Source organism: Plectrocnemia conspersa, unplaced genomic scaffold (genome assembly GCF_051122295.1).
Source record: "Plectrocnemia conspersa isolate PC_06_02 unplaced genomic scaffold, ASM5112229v1 ptg000003l, whole genome shotgun sequence".
Classification (NCBI taxonomy): Eukaryota; Metazoa; Arthropoda; class Insecta; order Trichoptera; family Polycentropodidae; genus Plectrocnemia; species Plectrocnemia conspersa.
Genome location: NW_028277167.1, coordinates 25367506 through 25389556, shown reverse-complemented (window position 1 = coordinate 25389556; position 22051 = coordinate 25367506). Strand labels below are relative to the sequence as shown.

The 22051-nt window shown below is 28.1% G+C and overlaps 1 protein-coding gene across 2 annotated transcripts in view; it reads left to right on the top strand.

Moving 5' to 3' along the window:
* Positions 1 to 18532, top strand: part of LOC148237080 (carboxylesterase 1C) — a 29609-nt gene extending 11077 nt beyond the window's left edge. For both annotated transcript variants that reach the window (XM_088182818.1, XM_088182817.1), the window contains exons 3-4: positions 16246 to 16355; positions 16643 to 18532. In XM_088182818.1, the coding sequence (XP_088038944.1) occupies positions 16246 to 16355; positions 16643 to 18019 (1487 nt within the window). In that variant the 3' untranslated portion in view covers positions 18020 to 18532. The remainder of the gene's footprint in view (positions 1 to 16245; positions 16356 to 16642) is intronic.
* The last annotated feature ends 3519 nt before the right edge of the window (positions 18533 to 22051 follow it).

The following is a 22051-nucleotide window of genomic DNA, read 5'->3' as shown; positions in this document are numbered from 1 at the left end:
AAATAATTGCATTGTATTTGCATGCCATGAAGAGTTTGCTCTGACTTTATAAGGAAATTGCTCCGGGTCTCGCGTTTCTTGTGTTAGGAAATGCCTTATTTAGAATTCGCTGTTCTGATTCTCATAATTTGTTTTGGTATAATTACACGAGCTGACTATTTGTCGAAACGGTTTAGAGAAAAAGTTGCAGGGTAACATTAACGAAATTATTACCGTAATAATAATTACAATAGACGCCGCGGGTAATAAAACAATCAGGGCATGAAAAACATTTTGATCGACCGTAATAAAGGTTATGGTATTAAAGATGGCACAAAAGGCTTTGGTGTCCTCATAATATTTTAGTAACGCCTTAGGAAAGGTCGCGTGGTATATATTTATTCGAAATGCTTGTGTATCTCATGTATTTCTTAAATTTATGGGCTTATAAAGTTTATTAATAGATTTACCAAACAGGGCCTGAATAAATAATCAATTAAATAAATGTATTTAAAAATATATTTTTATGAGCTTTAAAAAAAATAATTAGTTTATATAGTCGCTAGTTGTCTCAAAGCTTAATGTAAATTATTAACTGTTCTTTGGTAATTGTTTAACTTTCAACCATGTCCATATATTAGAGCTTAAGTGCTGCTTAAAAGCTAAAGCTGGAATTAAAATATGAATCTGACTTTTTTCTCTGAAGTAAAGTATTACCTATAATTCCAAATCACTTCTATGCATATTCATGTTTTTCTCCAAGACAATTTAAGCTAATGAGACATGAAATTCACTACTTAAAATCTTTATTTATAAATATACTACAGGTTAAATGAAATAAAGTTGCAAAAAAAAGTTCCTCTATTTTTCGTCCCTATTTCTTATTTTTTATGCAATTATAAACATTTTGAAATATTATTTATTTAAAGAAATATTACAAATAAATTGTGGTGATCACACACAGATGAAAGTTTGAAAGGGTTTTATTCTCAAAACTTGCGTTAATTTACTGTGACCAAAATGTTAATTCAGCAATAAGGAAACAAGACAATAGCGTAAACGATGGACCACACAAAGCCCTCGTTACGATCAGAAAATCATATAAATAACTCAAGTATTGTTCTTATTGAAATATCTTCCGTCATTAACACAAAAACGGGATCTATCGTGCCGACACACAATAAAAAAAGAATGTGCACTTTAAGCGACAACCGTTAGACGCACGCTTTGAATTTTTTTCGAGCGAGCCGGCACTTTACTACCAGTATTATTGAGAGAGAAAACGGATTTGATACCGGTATTACCGGTATTGATATTTTTTTCAATTGAAAATTAAAAATGTCCATTCTTTTAAAGTCGCGCTAAATGCCTTATTGTTAGGTTTATGCTGTAATATATTGTTGAATGTTTATATGTGCTTGCGAGTTTTGCGAAAAAATTCAAGGATTCAAGATTCGGTACATTTTTTTTGCAGATATTAAATAAAAATGTAGTAACTATTTGCATCTTTACATTTTTTATTTTTTAGTGTCATTTATTTATTATATTGTCGTTATATCCTTCGTTATATCTTTCTTCTTTTGAAAAAATAAGTATAGAAAATCACCATTTTTGATTAACCACTTCTGGATGCCTCATAAATTTTATTACCAAAAGCCATAGCACGGCTCTCTCTAATTTATTATAATTAAATAAATTACTTATTATTTTTGGTCAGTTACGATTTTCTGAAAAAATCTTGTGAGTTCATGTTTGTTTAAAATGCGACATATTTTATTTATTTATTGATTGAGATATTATTAATTTATATATTCGCATTTTAATTATTAACATTTATGATCAATTGTAGTAAAGTAAGCTTTTAAACAATATTCCTTACATTCAGGTACTTCTAAAAATACTTTATACACTGATTTTTTATTGTGCTGCTTACGTGTACTAATAAAAATCTATGGACGATTATGTACAAATTTTTAGTCTTATTTCTTTACTGTAAATTATTTATAATTGTCGAAAAAAAACAACATTTTTTTTAATACGGGCGCTAGATATTTTTTTGCCAAAAATCAGTATAGAAAAGTATCGTTTTTTAACAAGAAAAAATTATCGATTGCTTCTGGTTGCCTTCTAAATTTTTATACCAGAAGCCTGAGCATCTATTGCCAATTTATTCCAATAAAATATTTATCAGTAATTTTTTATGGAAAGCTTTATTTGAAATATTTTAATGAGAGTTTAAGGAAATAAATTACAACACATATTGTACACATATCGATCTCATTGAAGAATTAGTAACATGTTTCGAAGTACCGAAGTATAATAAACTCTATAAAGGATAGTTACTCGACACACTGCCTATTAATTATTCATCCACTTTGCACGGATCGTAGATACCGAACGTCAGTTATACTCAACATTTATATTCACATTATTTATGCCTCATCGATTTAACGCAGTTTGTTAAATTGCATATTAAACATGAACATGTCAAGGGCATGCATCGAATGCTTGCATTTTTAAATTGCACATTAAATTCCGAAACACCCTGTTTAACGGTCACTGAAAACTGAAGGTCAACGCGCATCAGCGATGCCTAATCGGCGGTTTGCGTGCTTTGATTTGTCGACGATAACGTCATTTTGTGTTTTCGCAATAGCGAAAAGAGACTATCGCTCGGTTTATATGGGTATATGGGTTGTATTACCATCGACATGTTGAGATTTTATGTAAGACCTTTGCCTATTTTCGTGGCTTTGTAAGGTTTTGGCTGAATGTCTAATATCAATATATATGGTGGTTTATATTTAGTGGTTTTGTTATACCATTTATAGTAAAGTAGAATCGCTATTTATTACGTCATAGGGATTATAGTTCATATAACCATATTTTTACAACGAAAATAGTTTTGCATAAATTTATTTAATTGATTTTATAAATTTTATATTATTCTTACATTTAAATACTTGTTATAAAAATAATAAATTATCTCAAGGAATGTAATGAATATTTTATACATAGGTACATGATTTATTTATAATATATCGCTGATCGCTATATTCATAAATTATATAAACTTTGTTTTATTTACGAATCGAAGGTTAACCCATAGAAATAGTATTTATCTATAATATAACACATAGTCTAATTCAGGGTTTCCCAAACTTTTTGAGTGACGGAACACTTGGCAAATCCGAAAATTTTGGCGGAACACTTAGCTTATTTTTTAGGCTGGGTAATTCATAATAAAATAAAACATGTTATAAAAGAAATGTTATTAAATTTATTTAATAAACATAAAAATACAAATAAATAAAACTCCTAATGACTGATGATTTTTGGTTCTTAAATAACAATTTTTTTATATCAGGCACAATTTTGGTTAGTTGTATTTTCATATCTGCCGTGGCGTGGAGTCCATTTCTGTATTTTGTTTTTGTTGCAATATACGTAAAAGATCCCACTTCACATAAATACGTCGTGGAAAACGGAAGTAGAAAAACCAGAGCTTATTTTGACACCTTGGGGAACTCTTCAGTCAGACTCGCTCAGAAATCATTTAATGGCTGATATTTTTGTTTCAAATCAGAGTCATTAACTAAATTCTCATAATCCCTTAAGCCCACTGGTTTTACTGTCACGGAAAATGGATTCCGAACCCAGGAATCGTCCTTACTAGTTTTCGGAAAATATTCCGAAAGTTATTTTCAAGTAATATAGGTGTTCTAAAAATACTTGTGAAACTTTTTTATCTACTTGAAAATTCAATTAATTTAAACATTCATATCCAAGACAGGAAAACGATCAAAATTATTAGATTCAATCGATAAAATCTGAAATTGTAATTTTTTATCAAAAGATTGAATTTTATCTCTCATATTAAAAATTGTAATACTTTTTTCTTGTAATTATAAGTTAACATCATTTCACTTTGTAAAAATATCCGCCAGATATGCAGATGTATCAACCAGTTAGGATTTGTTAAAAAATTTATAAAATCATGTTGCAAATTATTTTGTGCTTTCATGAAGACTAATAATTCATTTCGAAGTTCATAAAGTAAAAAATAGTACTTTTCCTCTGGATAGCCATCTCACTTTAGTATGTAATAAAAGTGCTTCATGTTCACCACCCATTTCATCGCACAAAATTTTAAATAATCTGGATTGAAGTGGTCTAGATTTTACATAGTTTATCATTTTCACGGCTACTTCATAACATTTTTTAAATTTGTGGAAATCTTTTTAGTCAACAGTGCATGCCTATGCAAAATACAGTGACTGCTAGTAGCATATCTAGTCACATAAATAAAATTCGTATAACAAGCACTAATATCGTGTGATTAATTAACAAAAAAAATATTGTTTAAATAGGATCAAATTTTAAAGTTAAAAAAAACAACACCGACTTATGAAACTTTTCCCTCCAGATTTTATACACATCAATGTTGAATATTTAACACATATTTTCAAGCTTTTTTATCAAATTTATGAACAATTTTTATGTATTAGCAAGACTAACAATTTTTTTAATCTACTCTAAATTTTTGTGAAATATCTATTTAGGCTCCGCGGAACACCTATTTTGGTGTTCCGCCCAAACTATGTTCCGCGGAACACACTGGTGTTCCGCGGAACATAGTTTGGGAAACCATGGTCTAATTTAATACGTAATAATATTCTTAATATTTATGAACTGCTACAATATTAATGTAAATATTTCATGAAAAAATCTCATGTATATCTATTTAAAAAAGGTGACATGTGATAATAATATTGTTGTATTATGTAAAAAAATAGACAATATAATGTTTGTTTTGAATAATTATTCAAAAATCAAGGATATAGAGAAATACAAATTTACAGGACTTTTTTATTTCCAACTATTATCTAATTCTAAATTCTATCTAAAGGCGGTATCTTGATATACCTGATTCTACTTTTACATACATGTATTTATAGAAACATAAAAAATTGTGTCATATATACATTTAGCCTTTAACTTTATTTTTATTTTTTCACTTATGGCCGAACTATTTTTTCATCCATAATTAAAATAAAAGTTCGTGCATTAATTACTAATATAGTTCAACGATTTACAGACAGATTTAAGTCTGAAGCCTCACTACCTACTTAGTGTTATTGATTATTTTTACCCCGTTGTAACGTATTGAGCTAACGTCTTTAAAGTTGCACCAGAATATTTTAGTAAATTATTAATTAAAATTTTTACATTTTTTTTACTTAACAAGAACCACAACTGTTTGCGGTTAATCATAGAAAAATTGCAAAATATTCTTTTTAAATTAAATTTAAACGTACAACCCATTTTTTAAATACTTCCCAGAATTTAAAATCTATTTTTTTATTTTATAGATTGAAATTGAATCTTGAATATCTATGAATGTACATAAACACATTTAATTTAGAAAATGTGTATTTGGATCAAGAATTAATTAAAGCTTTTTAGAATAAATATCATTTAAGTATCGATTTAATAATTGAGTGGAAACACCTGATTTATTATATAAAAAAACCTTTACATATGACATACAGTAACTTATTATTATTAAAATAATTTTAAGTCAGTAATAGCTAATCTAGCTAGTTGACTTCTCTGCTATTGGGCTAACTGAAATAAGTGAAAATTAATGAGCTTTTGCAGCTCGGGGAGGATTGCCCCCGGTGGAGGGTTGAGGGCAGTCGTTAACCTGACATTGCCCTTTGCCAGATCCGATCGTCTTGAACTGGTGAACGTGTAACCCAAAGATATAGGGTGCATGCAAAGAAACCGACGACTGATAGAATCGGGGTGAATGCAACCAACACGCTCGACTCTATAACCTCACTGATTTCTTGCTGATAAATGAGCAACCATCGTGAGATTTGCGATTGTAAAAATTAAATTGAAATGAAGTGTGTACACTTTCCGATTATGCTATCTAATATGTTAATTTTTAATAAGAAATTTAAAGTATATCTAAAATAAGATCTTAGCAGCGAATAGTCAATGACCTATACTTATTTCGTCTTTTATTGAAAAACCTTGGACAATATAAAAATAAATACTATTTTTCCACACTCATAGAATCTCCGGATTGTGCTTAATTTTTATCAGTAGCTTAAAGAAGTGTTTTATCAAGTACACTCGTTGATGCGACTCAAGGCAATCATATCCCAACATACTTGTCAATTTTTGTGTGGAATTAAAATAGATCATATTTATATTCCCTTACGTATAGATATCCGAGAAAGCTTTTTTAGACGTTTTCTATTAAATATTAGTCGGTTGCATTATTTGGCTAAACATGCTTAATTATACAAGGCACATAGTGCCCTTGAGCTCATAGTGCCTTTTTATGTGCTGATGAAATCTTGTATAATATTAAAATAGGACTTTCATATTGGTTGCCAATTCTGTTTATTGATTCAAATTGTTATCTAGTTTTATTTTAATTTAAATTCTGTTCTTGCTTTAATGAAAAGGTTATGGAATAAAGATGGAATTAAAACTAACCACTTTGCAGACTTTGAGTAGATTATGTCCAGCCCAAATGAGGCACTGTATTTTGATATATATTACGGTATCTGACTCTTGATTTATTGTTTATTTGCCGCTGTCTAATATTATCAAATTTATTAATAATATTTATATATCTTAATTAGGGATTTTTTAAATCTGTCTGGCAGTTTTTTGTATTGTTTAGTAAATGTGTTTTTTAATATTTTTTCCATGTATGTGTTAACGTAGAAGTATATTTTGGTTATGAATAATCTTATAGTCTCATCACTGACATCGATTTTTTAACACTATCGATATATAAAGTACAAAATACAAATTTTTCACCCAAATTTAAAGCTGTCATTGTCATTGTTAATTAATTCCAGAGCGTTAGGTTATAATTTATTGAAGTTAAGTTTGAGTTAGATTAGGTTAGACTCAACTCATAAGCATTTAATGTAGAATTTAGCATACTAATTAACAACTAATAAAGAATCTTTAAATTGCAATGAATATTATATAATATCCGTGATATGAGTCTGTGGCTTACCAGAAAGGATCTGTGATTTAATCACATATGGAACTTAATTGTTTTTCAATTTCTATCATGTCTGGAAGATCAAAATTAGTGATTATTATATAATTATAATTTCGATCGATTATCAGAGATTAAGTTTTCTTAGATTCGTCAAATCTCACGGATGAATAAATATTAAAAATAAATTTATGAATAAATATTTGAATAAAAAATATTTTATTTAAATTAACTGTAATGAGTAGCATCAGTTAGATATCTTATTTATTAGTAAAATGACGTTGATTAAGTGAAAATTTAGAGAAAGAGCAACTCTTTTTTTATTTTATTTTTATTGATTATTTAGTTTTTATTTAATGATAGTAAGTTATAAAATTATGAATTAATAAATTTGCAAGTAATAAAATAATATCTTTTAGCATCAGAGCTCTTCAAAAATTGACCAGTGAATCGAAACAAAATTGTAAACCTTTTATAGAAAACTATTTAGTCACAGCATAAGCATATCAGCATAGAATGCGATTAAAACATGTTATTTTGAATTTCATGCATCTCGAGTTGTCAACTTATTCACGCTTACTGCGGATGTATGTCAGTAAAAATTATATTCGATTACTAAAATAAAACCTGCATAGATAATTACACTTGGGCGATTACTTAATTTTTTTCCAAGTTTTTTAATGTTTAATTCTTTGTTCTTTAATATTGATTTGAACTTTTGCATACTTACATTTTGTATTATTTTGACTTTTTACACTCTTTAATAAAGAAAATAGGCAAATAAAATGAATATAAATATTTTATATTGATATATTTTTTAAATACACAAATAATTTATCCAAGCTTTGAACCAGTATTAAATTATTTATTTATTGGCTCGTGACTAACTTCATGTATTTTACACAGATCTTATTATGTTTTTATTTAAAGATATATTGAAAAATATAAGCTTTCTTAGTAGCATGTCACGTAGCTTCAACCCCTGTATTTTAGGTTTGTGACTTACCTCTCATTATAACTTATGAAGGATTTATCGTTATTTCGTGGTCGTTTAGCCGCAGTGTCGCGTTTTCGGCAATGTTGTTGTTCGGCATCCCTTAAAATGCACCAAAGTACATATCGAGCGAATTGTTCGCGTTGGGGTTGGAGTCTTCGTCTTGGGCCTTTCGGGTCGCTATGGGGAGGTTGCGTGACCAACAGCATTATAATATACAATCCTCTGTATCGATCGGTGCCATTCATTTTGTTGCCATTGCCGTACTGCTAAGATTCCCAAATGTACGGATGGATGCGTACTCCCAAATCAGTGGATTGAATGTTTCGTTGGGGTAAAATTTTGTGACGCAAGGGTCGAAAAAGATTGACAATTCCACATAAAAACCTCTAAGAATTTTAAAATTTATTTTCGTTGTTGTTAAATTATGTTAAGGTAGTAAATAATTAAAATATGGTCAAGCTCAACAAATCTTAAGTACTATATTTAATTTTTTTTTATACCAAAATTAATATAAGAAATATATGATTTTACGATATAAAAAATATATTTTCAGTTGCTACACATAACTGTTTACGCTTCTGGAAATAGCTGTCAGATTCGTTTTCTTCTTGACAGCAGTGTAAACAATTTTACCTTTTAACCTGTGCATCATGTCATATAAAATTGGAGCTGCGTTGTTTTATTTTTTATCAAAAAGGAAATTCTGTCTAAATGTAAAATAATATCTTAAAAAAAGACAAGCGTAAATTTCTTACACAAACATCAACATTTATAGTTATATTGTCTTATAATATGAAAGTAAATTTTCATAGCTAATAGAAAGGTTCAATGACTTAACGTGAAATGTTTGATCAGAATACAGACAGGTCCATAATTTTTTGTCCCTTATTAATGACATTTATACACTATTTTAATAAATATAATTACATCAAGTAATCATTAAAAGTGTCGAAATAAATTTTATAGCAATTTTTTTAAATGGCAAATTTAATAAAAAATATTCTTTATGCCAGGACGAATTAAGTAGCAGATTTATGCAGAAAATAGTTTGGGGTTTCCGTTATGTTTTATAAAATATAAAGGTGTTCCTTGATTAAAATTTATTTGAGAAACACTGCTCTAGTTTGTCATCATTGAATTATTACAATGCATCAAGCCACTTGTCAATGTTGTACTGCTTAATTCACAATGAAGTTATTACTACCACAATAATCAGGATTATTTTTATTCATTCAATTAATCTTTAAAAAATAGAAATCGGTCAAAATAATAATGAATAATGTGCGAATATGCATAACTGCTCTATTGTTTGTCACGTCAACGAAAATTCCGATCAGTTTTTAACAACTAATTTCAAAGCCACAATTATATCAACAATTTTGTAAATTACTTACTTAAAATCTTCACCTCAATGTTTAATGTTATGAGACAGCCTGTAGTGCGTCTGAGTAATTATGACGGTGTGGCTTTCATTCAATTCATCAGTGTTCCCAAAATAGCATTTTGCGTGTTTAAAAACTACTATTTAATGGGTGGTCGCCCACTTTGGATTCTTTGGACTTATCTCAGTCGGGGCAATTCAATGGTCAACCTTTCTAAAAGGCGATTGTTTGGAAATTTGGGTCGGGTTCATTAAGGGCGCACCTTTAAGGCGGCCAGGTCACAGCAAAAAAGCAGGGGGTCGTGTCTAATTTTTCGGAAAATATTTCCACCGATTCAGCGATGAATTTGCTTGTTTGGGATTTATTTGTTCTGTTATCGCGTCATGGTTATTAACGGTCGGTCCGACAATTTGCCCCAATAAACATTTCACCCCCTCGCGGGAGGCACCTCGGGAAAAGTGGGATATTTCGTCAGAAGTGGGTAACAGTTTTTATGATAGAATTATTGACAATATGCAAAAATTAAAAAAATCTAGTACCTATCGCAAATATACTTATTCATAATACGTTATTTAATGTATTATATAATAAAATTAGAAATCTCACTATTTTATTAAAACAAATTGTAACCATCTACATTATTAACTTAAACCTTAAAATATTATTGTTGTATTTTATAAAATTAGACATCTTAACAAGGAATAAAAAGTAATATTTTATAAGCAAATTTCACGTCAACGACTACCCATATTTATCGCGTTAAACTTAGTTCGTACAAGATCTGTAAAAATTGTCTCTTGAAATTGCAAATATAATATATTATTGTTATAAATATTAAATTTAATACATGTACGGCAATACCGCTTAAAGGGTTAAATTGTCTTTATTTTTAGTATTAAATTTATGCTAATTCTAATTTTTTATTAATTATTTATTCAGCATTAACATATTATTTTCTAGCTTATATATAAACACTAAAACGATCATCTTCAATATTTCTTGAACACTTTTTTAATATTATATTTTGCTAATTTATTTTACCTATATTTTATATATTTTTCGGTTTTTGTGGATTTTTTTATGTCAATTCAAAGGCTCTGAATTAAATTTTATAAAATTATTATAACATATTTTTTTTGTTATATTCATTTACATACTCTTTAATTTATTGTTATTATTTTCTATACAAAATAACTTACAGCAAAATAAATTTAAAAGTATATGTTTTTTTATTTTATATTTATAACTATTTGGGGTACCTTAAAACTGTGAAAAATCGATCGCCGTACATGTACGGCGATACCGCTCAAAGGGTAAAACATTTTAAATATGCATGAAAAATTCGTATACATATAAATGATTAGTATTAGTATATTAAATTTGTCACAAATATAATTGTGCAGTGCTTAACATAAGTACCGCACAATTCTATTTGCGACAAATTTATTATACTAATACTACTTATTTATACATATACGATTTTTATTTGGGTATTTTTGCTAAGACTTTATGGTGTCTAGATAGATAAAAAACAATATTTATTTATTGTCTTAAAAACGTTGGCTATATCTGGATGACTGCGCAGTTATAATATCGCGTTTTAGGCTTTATCGAAGTTTATAAGTTAAAATTGATGTGCGAAAATAAAATTAGAACAAAGCACTTCGAAATATTGCATCGACGCTATCGAAAAACAATCTAAGAGCCAAACTGTATATTAATAAAATTTTCTCTATCGCAAATTGCACGTTTTGTTTGCGAAAGAACAAAAAAAAAACTAAGCCACAAGAGCAAAGCAATTACCATTTCTACTTGTAGAATTTACTTTTGTGATAAATGTGTTTTTGTTCAGAATTGCGTGTTGGTTAAGCGTATTGCAATATTTCTTTAGGATTGATTTACACTAATTTAAATAAAATTTCGAAAACGTTAATGTTTTACGTTTGTACATAAGAAGCTATGTTTTACGATTGCATATACATATGTACATGCATATTTTAAAGCGATTACAACGTTAATTGTTTAAGGTAACTAAGATAATTGTTAAATAATATCAGTTTACATTGCATTGCAGCATTTTATATTTTTTTCTGGTATACAATGAGCTTAAAGTAATTCTAATTAATTAGACATTAGTTTTTACCTCATTTAAAAAACATAAAGAAATAATAATGGTGTTCGGGTTTGATTAACGTCAATAAGATTTTTGACTACAGTGCCGAATGTTTTTTGGTGTGCTTTTACATAGTGTTTTTAACGTCCTTGGTTTACATTTTCAAAAGCTTGTGGCGATTTTACTCGAAGGTTGATTTATAGATCGATTTATTTTATTATGTATGCATTATTTTTTAAATATGTTATATGGCAATATATGTTTCGATACATTTATATTGTACAGCAACATAAAATACACAATTATTATTAATGAAACATATAATTTATTTTTAAAACAAAAATCAAATATTATTCAGATTTTAAAAATAATAAATAATGTTGTATTTTATAAAAACATACTGCTTAAATGCTCAACATCGTTTGTGTGTATAATGATTCTTTATCTAAGCTAATCTTTACCATTAATTTAAAAATACATCTCTGTTTTGAATAAAATAATCATAAAAAAATATTTTATATAGTAAAAAAAATCTTAATTTGTTAAAAATATGTAGATAAAAAATATATGATTTTGAACCACAGTCTTATAGGTATACTATCAATATAAAATGATGTTTAAATTAAATATTGATTATTACCATCCCATTGTTGACTAACTTTAACATTAACATTAATCTTATATAAAAAATAAAAATACTACATGTTGCTTATTCAATGGCATTTTCTCAATCTTAGATATATTATCTAATTATTGTATTATCAAATAATTTTTAAAGCTGTTTACAGTCTGTAGATATTCAACCTAAATATAGCAGTAATTTTTAAGTTAATAGATACAATTATAGTCACAAATAACGCTTTGAAAAACATTGCGGTATTCTATAATTTAGTTATGACTTTTACACCATAGTGACTCCCCATTTGCTATTAAATTATCTAATTAACTTTAATTTTGATAACTGTGCCGTCTAAAATTTCTCAAATTCCACCCCACAACGTCATAATTGTATTAATAAGCCTATACGCTTTTAGCGGGTGATGTTTTGCGGAAATATCGCCGGCAAAGGGCGGCACGGTGATGTATGCCATCGGCCTAGCGATTATTTGTCTACAGGGGTGGTATTGTGACAAGTCACGAAGACCACCTCCCACCAGACTGATATTTTACATACGCAGCCCTCCAGAAGCGCCCTTTGAATATAAACATTTATGCGCGCTTACAAATTAGCGGCAGAATCTGGAAAATTGCCGTAAAAATGGACACTCCTGCCACTCTAATTGGGCAATTGACATATTGCTTGCCATGGATGATATAGTCTAGCACGCGATGTCGTTTGGGTGATGTTAGGTAATGAGTATATCAACTATAGAAAGTTGACATATTCCCTTATAGGAAATGAAGAGATATATGTGTATGAAAATTATATTTAAATAAACATAGTATACAAAAATATACGAAATAAGCAAAAATTTAAATGCTGATCTCTCATAAATTTGTTGTGATAGAATCTTCATAATCAGTGTATTTATTAGATAAATAATTAGATATTAGTTATTTCATTTGATCTTTTATTATTTATTGATATTTAGGTCACCAGTTTTAAGAGAGTTAACTTAAATTTTGGTATTAAACTTATATTTAGGTCATTTGTTTTAAGAGAGTTAACTCAAACAGGTTGAATGATAAATAGACACATAGGAATATAACTCGATTTAACCTCCTCAGACCCAGTGCATACTGCAATGTACAATAATTTATTGCATACTTTGGAAGCCATTTTAAATTTATTTTCCTCGGGACCTTTTATGCATCACAGTGTACACTATAATATTTCATAATACAAACATTTTTCATGCACCTTTAATGTACTAAATTAAAATAATTACCAAAAAACTACGAAAATTTTTTTTGTACCCTTTAAATATACTTAACATATCACCGTCCGCAAACGCGTTTTTACGTGAAAATTGCGTAAGGTTAAAGAAATGTGATTTGAGTTTGTTAAAATATCTTGATAACGTAATAAAGATTTAAACTTTTATTTACAATTTACAATAAATACATTTATAATTATTTTGATAGAGTTAAAAAATATCATCGTTAGTCAAAATATATAAATAAATAGCGGACTGCAAAGAATTCCACATAAATATTTTTTCTACAATAAATGAAAATTTAGGTATGAGGAGATTAAATTCATTAACATAATTAATCTGTACTAAAATTATTTTCTTATATCATTAATATTGACTCCAAATATTTTTAATTCTTTCTAGTATTTTTATTTATAAACATAGTATTATTAATAATAAAAAAACGAAAATACATCAAATTATATTTTTATGAGAATTATTCATTTTTATATATATGTACATAATCATATTAATTTTTCCTTAAAATATTTTTCACTTTTTTATTTTTATAACTATATGTAATTAATTTTATTTTGTGTTGTAGAGTTATTAAAATCAATATAATTTAGTTGCATTGATATTTTTTTCTTTTTAAAGGAAAAAAGAGTATTAGAAAATAGTTTATATGTTATTTAAAATATATTTTAAATTGTACTACTTAATTGCTTAGCTATTTAACTATATTATAGTCAAGAACATGATAAATCATCATCGTATATTATTATTTAGTTATAAAACTCGCTTTTAAATTCATCAATAAAATTAATCAGTACTAAAAATATATTTTAAGAACCCTATAATTTACTGAGAAGATTTTTAATTTTAAATCACTCATATTTACAACCATAGTATTTAATAAAAATTTAACTTAATTGTATAAAATACATATAACACTATTTTTATGAGAATTAATTTGATTTTATGTGTTTTGTTTTAATATCTTTTTATTTTAATAATTATAGATAATTTATTTTATTCTGTTGTAGTGTTATAAAATCAATATAATTTAGTTGCATTTATATGATTTCTGTTTACAAGAAAAAAGATTATAAAAAATAGTTTAATATGTTATATAAAATGTTTTTCAACTTACACTATTTAATTACTTTGCCTTTTAAAAATATTATAGTCAAGAACTTGTTCACAACTTCTTTTTATTCAAATTATTTTTCACTTAAAAATAATATAAATTGATTTGAATTCATCAATAAAATTCATTTGTACTAAAAATATATTTTAAAAACACTAATATATACTGAAAAGATTTTTAATTTCTTAGATCACTCATATTTATAAGCACAGTATTTGAAAAAAAATTAAAACCAAATAGTATTAAATACATCAAGCTCTATTTTTAAGAGAATTATATTGATTTTATACGTGTAATCATATTAGCAATTTCTTAAGATATTTCTCACCTTTTTATTTTAATAACTATAAGTAATTACTTTTATTTATATCTATAGTGTTATAAATATACATTTAATTTAGTAGCATATATATATTTTTTTTTCTGTAAGGAAATAAAATTTTAGTTATTTTATTTATTTATTTATTAGTATTTTATATTAAAATATTTTTTTTAAGGGAGTAATTTATCCGAAAAAAATATGTTTCTTATGTTAATGAAAAATATTTTAATTTATAATAGTATAATAGTTAGCTACTTTGTTTTTAAATAGTGTGTGTTTAAGAACATAAGTAAGCAACATCGTATATTATTATTCAGTTCAAACAAATGAACACATATTTTTTTGAAAAAGTTGCCAATATATTTAAAAAAAAAAAATATTTTGCTCACTTTTATTTATAAACATAATATTTTAAAAAAAATATTAATCTTATATTATAAAATACATAAAGCTCTATTTAAGTGTTATTTAGATTTTAGACGTGCAATCAAATTATATTTATTTAAAATAATTCTAACCTTATTTAATTTTATTAACTATAAGTAATTACTTTTCTTTCATATTAAAATTAAAACCAACATTAGTTGTACGGATGTATCATTATTTAATTATAATATTAGTTGTTTTATTGAATATTAATTCATATTTTATTTACCAGTTTTAATAAAATTAATTCATAAAAAAATGCTAATTGAAAATTTTTTAACTTTTTAAATTTATTTTGACATTTTAAAAATGTGTTATTAAGAATATAAAAAAATATTATTGGATAATATTATTTGTTTTAAATAAACAAAAAAAATATTATTTGTTTTAAAAGAATATAACTCATTATAAATTAAATGGCTTAATTTAAATACATAAAAAAAATAATACTTGAATATTTTTAAGCTTTTTAATGACTTTATACATATTATTATCAACAATTTGTAAAAGCAAGTGTTTCGATTTTATTTTTATGTAAGAAATTACTTATGTTTAAAAAAATATTTTTTTATTAACTTAGTATTATATTATGCATCAATCGTCAAATAAATTAATCGTTTTATTTTTCTGTAATTGATTTTAAAAATAACTTTTAACTTTACATTATTTAAATTGAAAAAATTATGTAAAACGTTTTATTAAAACCACAACCTCTAATTTTTTAATAATTTAGTTACTTTACCGTTAAACTCAATTTATGCATTTATTATTATGCAGGTTCTATAATTTTTATTTTAGTTAAAATTAATGTGTTTACTCGTAAAATCATAAAAAGCACTACATTAAAATTGTGCCGTGATATAAGCTATTGAATGTTGCTTTGAACATTAAATTTGACCTTAAAATTTCCGAGTATTTTTTATCGTTTTTAAAAGACGCCATTTTTACTCGATTATATTAAACATGCATATTTAATTTTTATTTTAGGTCCTTCTCCACCCAACGGCTACGCGTCAATGGTATGGATTCACCCTGGCGATTTTCTTATGGGAAGTCCCTACGACATCAACCCTTTCCAGTTGGTTTTTAAACAAAAGGTCAGTATAGTAGATTATGTTTATAGATTAATTGAACGTTGAAACAACACATAACGACCCTTGTTTCGTAATAATCGTGTCAGTTATAAAAATCAACACAACCTCGCTAACTACATTCCAAGTTTTGCTCTAAGGAAATAGTCAATGACCACTCGCGACCAACCCTCGCGAGGTTTAATGTGTTTCCGCATCAGATAAGGGTTGAAAAAAAAACTAGGCCACCCTTCGTGCTGCACCGCACGCTTTCTAACACCAATCAGAAATATTGAACATTTTTTTACTTTCAGGTCATTGTGGTCACCGTGGCGTATAGATTGAACATTTTCGGATTTTTCACAACAATGGACGGAGAATCTCCTGGAAACTTTGGATTGATGGATCAAGCTGGTGCTTTGGAATGGGTCAGGAATAACGCTGAAGCATTTGGAGGTAATAAAGACAATGTGTGCATATTTGGACAAGGATCTGGATCTATCAGCGCAGGTTTGCATCTGACATCAGGAGAATGGTCAGTTAAGACGTTCCAAAAGGTCATAGCTATGAGTGGCAATGTTTTAACACCAAACATAGTCAAACCTGCTTCTAAAGAAACTAAGACAGTCAACAGAGTAGCTGATGCTTTCGGCTGCTATAGAAAACCCACTTCGGCTTTGATCACTTGCTTGAGAAATGTCAATGCACAGATTTTATTGGATCAAGGTGAACCTGTGACAGATTGGGGACCTATTATCGATTACGGTTTAAGCAACTCTAGCAAGCCTTTCATACCAGATTATCCAGTGAAGCTGTTTGAAAGAGGACAATTTGAAAAGGTTCCAATTTTGATGGGTTTTACAGATATGGAAGACGCTTTGCTATTGAATAAAGAAGATGTAGAAGATGCTGGTATTACCAGATCTGAGTATGACACCATGATCACTGATATTATATCGTCTGATTTGGCCGTCGAAAGTAATAATAATACAGATGGATGTTTTACGAATCATCAGCATATTTTGGATACTGTTTCGTTTTTTTACGATCCAATACCACCCACCACCAACGAGACGATTTTGAGAAAGATGTTTTTAGATTTTTATACTGAAAAGAACTACGGATCACCTGCTTATATGCTCGCTAAATATATGAGCGCACATTCTCCAACTTATGCATATAGATTTGATTTGAAACCCTTGTCGGCTGTTGCAAATGATGGCATACCTCCATGGATGGGTGTGAGTCATAACTTCGATCTGGTGTTCGTCTTGGGTCTGCCTTACATATTTTCAGCGACAGCGGGACCTTGGGAAAGTTCAGATAAAAGAATTTCTGATATCATCATGAGAATGTGGACCAACTTTGCTACTTATTCGAATCCAACAAACTCAGGCGTGTACATAACTTGGGAGCCTTATAAGCCTGACAACCCTGGATTCTTGATAATCGACAGAAGCTTTAACATGAGTCATCCCGATAACATTAACTTTAAATCATTTGAGTTTTGGAACGACTATTTTCCAAAAGTTATTGATCTTTCAACTCAGTGCTGCAACGATACAAACTCTGCATTTTCTTTTCACAATCCGTCTTATACGAACACTTTCAGTTTAATGGTAACTTCTTTGTTCGCCATAGTTTTGTGTAGAAATTTGTTAAACGATTTCATAAACAGTTTTATCCATTGAATGCAATATTTCAATATATGATACCAGAATGCCTTATATAAATGTAAATTACATACATAAGAAAGAGTAAAACTGAATAACACATTATATAAAGTAATATAGACGTTTTAGACTTCCGTAGAATAAACGAAATATTTTTTATAGATTTTAGAGATAACATATCAAATTTTATGCTATTCAATTTTACTCTTATATCATATACTTAGCATAGCTTCGTTTATAGAAAACAACATGAAATGAAAATAAAAAAAAAAACGAAACAACGTACTGTTATTGTTATAATATCTACATTTATATATAAAATTGTGTAAAATCGTTTTGTGATTTAATAGTTTATATATAATAAATTATAAATACTATTATAAAAAATGTTATCAGTGCGAAGTAAGTTTTAAAAATAAGATTATATTAAAATTGTATAGATTAAGTTGCGAAAATCGAAAATTATAGATATATTATATATTACATATATTATTTTATTTTATCAATATGCGTGTGTGTATTTTATACTTACATACATATTGATAAATAAATTGTATATTATTATATTATTTTAATAAAACTTTTATGAAAAATAAACAGTCTTTACTTTTAATTTAGATAAATTATTTATTTAAGAACTTTAAAAAATGTTTAAGAAATACAGTTTTACTGATTAATTAGAATAGAGTAACATTAATCTTAGTTACATGGGTAATCTTACTGACTGCATTTTAAATTAGCTGATAGTAATCTGTTTCTATCGTTGGAAGTACTATATATACACATAAAGATAAAGTGTGTCATAAAGCTTTGGCACATATATTTTATATTAAAATTTTATTAAGAAAATATTTGTAATAATAATATTGATTACAAATTGATCATTAAATAATATTTTTTTTTCAATATTAAAATCTATCAACTACGTCACAATTTCAATATTCGAAACTAGTATTTAAAAAAAGCTTACAAAATACCGATTTAATTTAGTTATATTATTTTGTCCAGAATTTTGGGTCAAGAAATTTATTTTGTTAATACAAAGTTTATTGTTATTATTTAATTCCTTATAAAATAAATAAAAAATGCAGGCAGTTGTCTCCAAAGTGGGTTAGCTCTGGATTTTGGACGTCGAGCTACACCAGTTGATGCGAAGAGAAAAGCGGCAGTTTCTGAGATATTCGCTGGTACAAAGGTGGGTCGGCCTCTTTTTGATTGAGGTACAACTCTTAAATATATGATTCCTTGAACTCAAAAATATATGTTCGAGTGTGAATGCTAGTATAAGTAAGTATCAAATGAGTTTTTAGACTGGTTGCCTGCGTTCCAGTATCTATAAAAGATTTCATTGTCTGCCTTTTTCGGCAAAACGACTAATTACAATAGTGACGAGTGTTTTCAGAACAAATTTCTGTTGGTTGCGAAAGCAGATTATGAACGGCTGTTTTAATGGCAATCCCGAAGGCATGTGTTGTCTATTCAAATGGTGATGGATATTTTTTCTTTTAGTTTAGAACTGGTACCTTGTGAATTAAGCCGTTAAAAAATTTTTCACGGTGGTGTCCCATTTTTATGATTTATAAACATGCGTTAATTATCATAAAGAGTAGTTTAACTGATAAACCCGACAGTTAATAGGGTTGTGGCGACCACACAAATAGGTCCACATACAAAAAAGGGCAATTATCTCATTGTTAATGACTGTGACCAAAAACGTTCATTCATTAACAATGAGACAAATATCATGGCACAAGAGGGATTTCTTAAAGACCACGCAACACAAGTCATTACAAAACCCTTTGTGACAAAACGGTACGGACGCAATCAATCACCACATTGCAAACTCTTTTCGAAGAATTCAAAAGTCTAGACAAGCAAAAAACTCGCTTTCGAAAATCCAACATTCGATTTCTCGAGTTCTACGAAGCGACTGCACCGATTGGCTAGGGTATCTTTCTTCTAACACCACTTCATTACTCCAGCCCATGGATCAGTAAATCATTGCAAACTATAAAAAGGTTTGCGATGCTTGGAAGTGCTCAAAGGAAAAAAATCTTACCCTCAGAGACTTTTGTAAACAATATTTTTATCGTGAGCTGTTTCAAGATCATCGATAAAGCATGTGGGAAAAAATCATTAAAAATTACCTCAAATCTGCATGTAGCAAAAAAAAAAACATTAAAAATTACCTAAAAAAAATCAGTAATATTTTTTATATTTCTTTATCAACTATTACAAAAATCGGCAATATATTTTAACTGTAATTTAAACTAAGCAACTCGTGTATTGCATAAAACTAGTATAGATTTTTATTTATTTATTTAATAAATTAAATACATGATTGAAATTTTCTCTTTAATTGAAACATTTTAACACTTTAGGGGGCATACATAGCCTTAAGGATGGTTGACCTTGCGGCCAATGAGACTCTAGTGTGAATCTTGATGGACATTTTATTAAGTGATATTTACATGTGACAAATGGACGATTTCGGCGTGACGTTTCTTCCAACTGCGGTGAAGGTGGCGCAGGTGATGATGTCTCAGGGCTCTTGTGGCTGCGTTCGGCGAGTGGTTCGGGAGTTCCAGGAGTGATATTCTGGTCTGTCGGTGAGGGCGCGTGGCTGGTTCCTCCGGATGGCTGCTGGTAGATCTTCTCTCTCTGGTTAGGTGGATCGTTTGCGTCTCTCTGCTATCTCCGTTTGTCTCTAGTCTGGTGCCTCATACCTTCTGCCTCTCCTCATCGGATTCCGGGCTTATACCCTTTAGGGGTTGCACGCTTGCTGGCTAATCGCGTTTGTGCAATGAGCACAGTGCACAAACGCGTAATTTTTATTGTTTTTTTTGCTACATGCAGATTTGAGGTAATTTCTGATGATTTTTTCCTACATGCTTTATCGATGTTCTTGAAACAGCTCACGATAAAAATATTGTTTACAAAAGTCTCTGAGGGTAAGATTTTATTCCTTTGAGCACTTCCAAGCATCGCAAACCTTTTTATAGTTTGCAATGATTTACTGATCCATGGGCTGGAGTAATGAAGTGGTGTTAGAAGAAAGATACTTGCTCCTAATAAAATTGAATTCCTCCAGTAAGTCGTCCTCAATGTCTGAAGGATAAGAAAAAGCAATACGACTTTAAATGGCAAATTTTTCCAAATGGGTTGTTTTCCCTGGAAAAATAATCATCGGTTCAGTAAAAAATAAAGTGATGTAATACATATTGTTTATTAAGTAAAAATGAATCAAAAAAATTTATTGATCACAATTTGAGGTTTTGTTGTATTTTTATGTTTTTATTAAATATAGTTTTATTGCATTATATTATTTTTTATTATTATCTCAGTGTCACCTTGCTGACAAAAATATACCACGTAGACGTAAATAAGTTTATATTTCATAGCAAACTTTTACATTTTTTTGTCAAACTTGGGAATGCGTTTTATGTCGTTATGCGTAATTTAATATAATACAACGTATACCACGTGAACAGTCTCGTGCGTGAATCACGCACGTAACCGCACCCCGTGACACGACGTTTGGCTGTGACCTAATAAATTAGCCCGACCTACCCGGATTTGTGCAATCTAAACAAAAGAGATTACGCCTGATAAACCTGATTTCATTATAAAAATGGAAAAATAGACATAATGTACTGTATCGTATGATATATATTGAGTATTATAAGTATAATATATGATTTAAATTAGCATAAAATAAATATAAATATAACAAACATATTTAAATGACATATTTTATACTTTGTAGAACTGTATTGATATCTGATATTGCAATAAACAAACAATAAGTAAATTTACATATTAGTTTATATAACATACATTATACGTCAACTTGAACTTTTCATGAGTCATAATTCGCATGGAAAATCTTGACGGTTTTTCCACGAATATATTACAAGTGCTTTTTATGACATCAACATATAACATGTTATGTAATAGTGTGCTATTGTTTTATCTTGATTCGAATTTAAAAAACTAAATTTTAATATCATCTTATAATGGTAGATTATATTTTATAAGAATTAAGTTTCA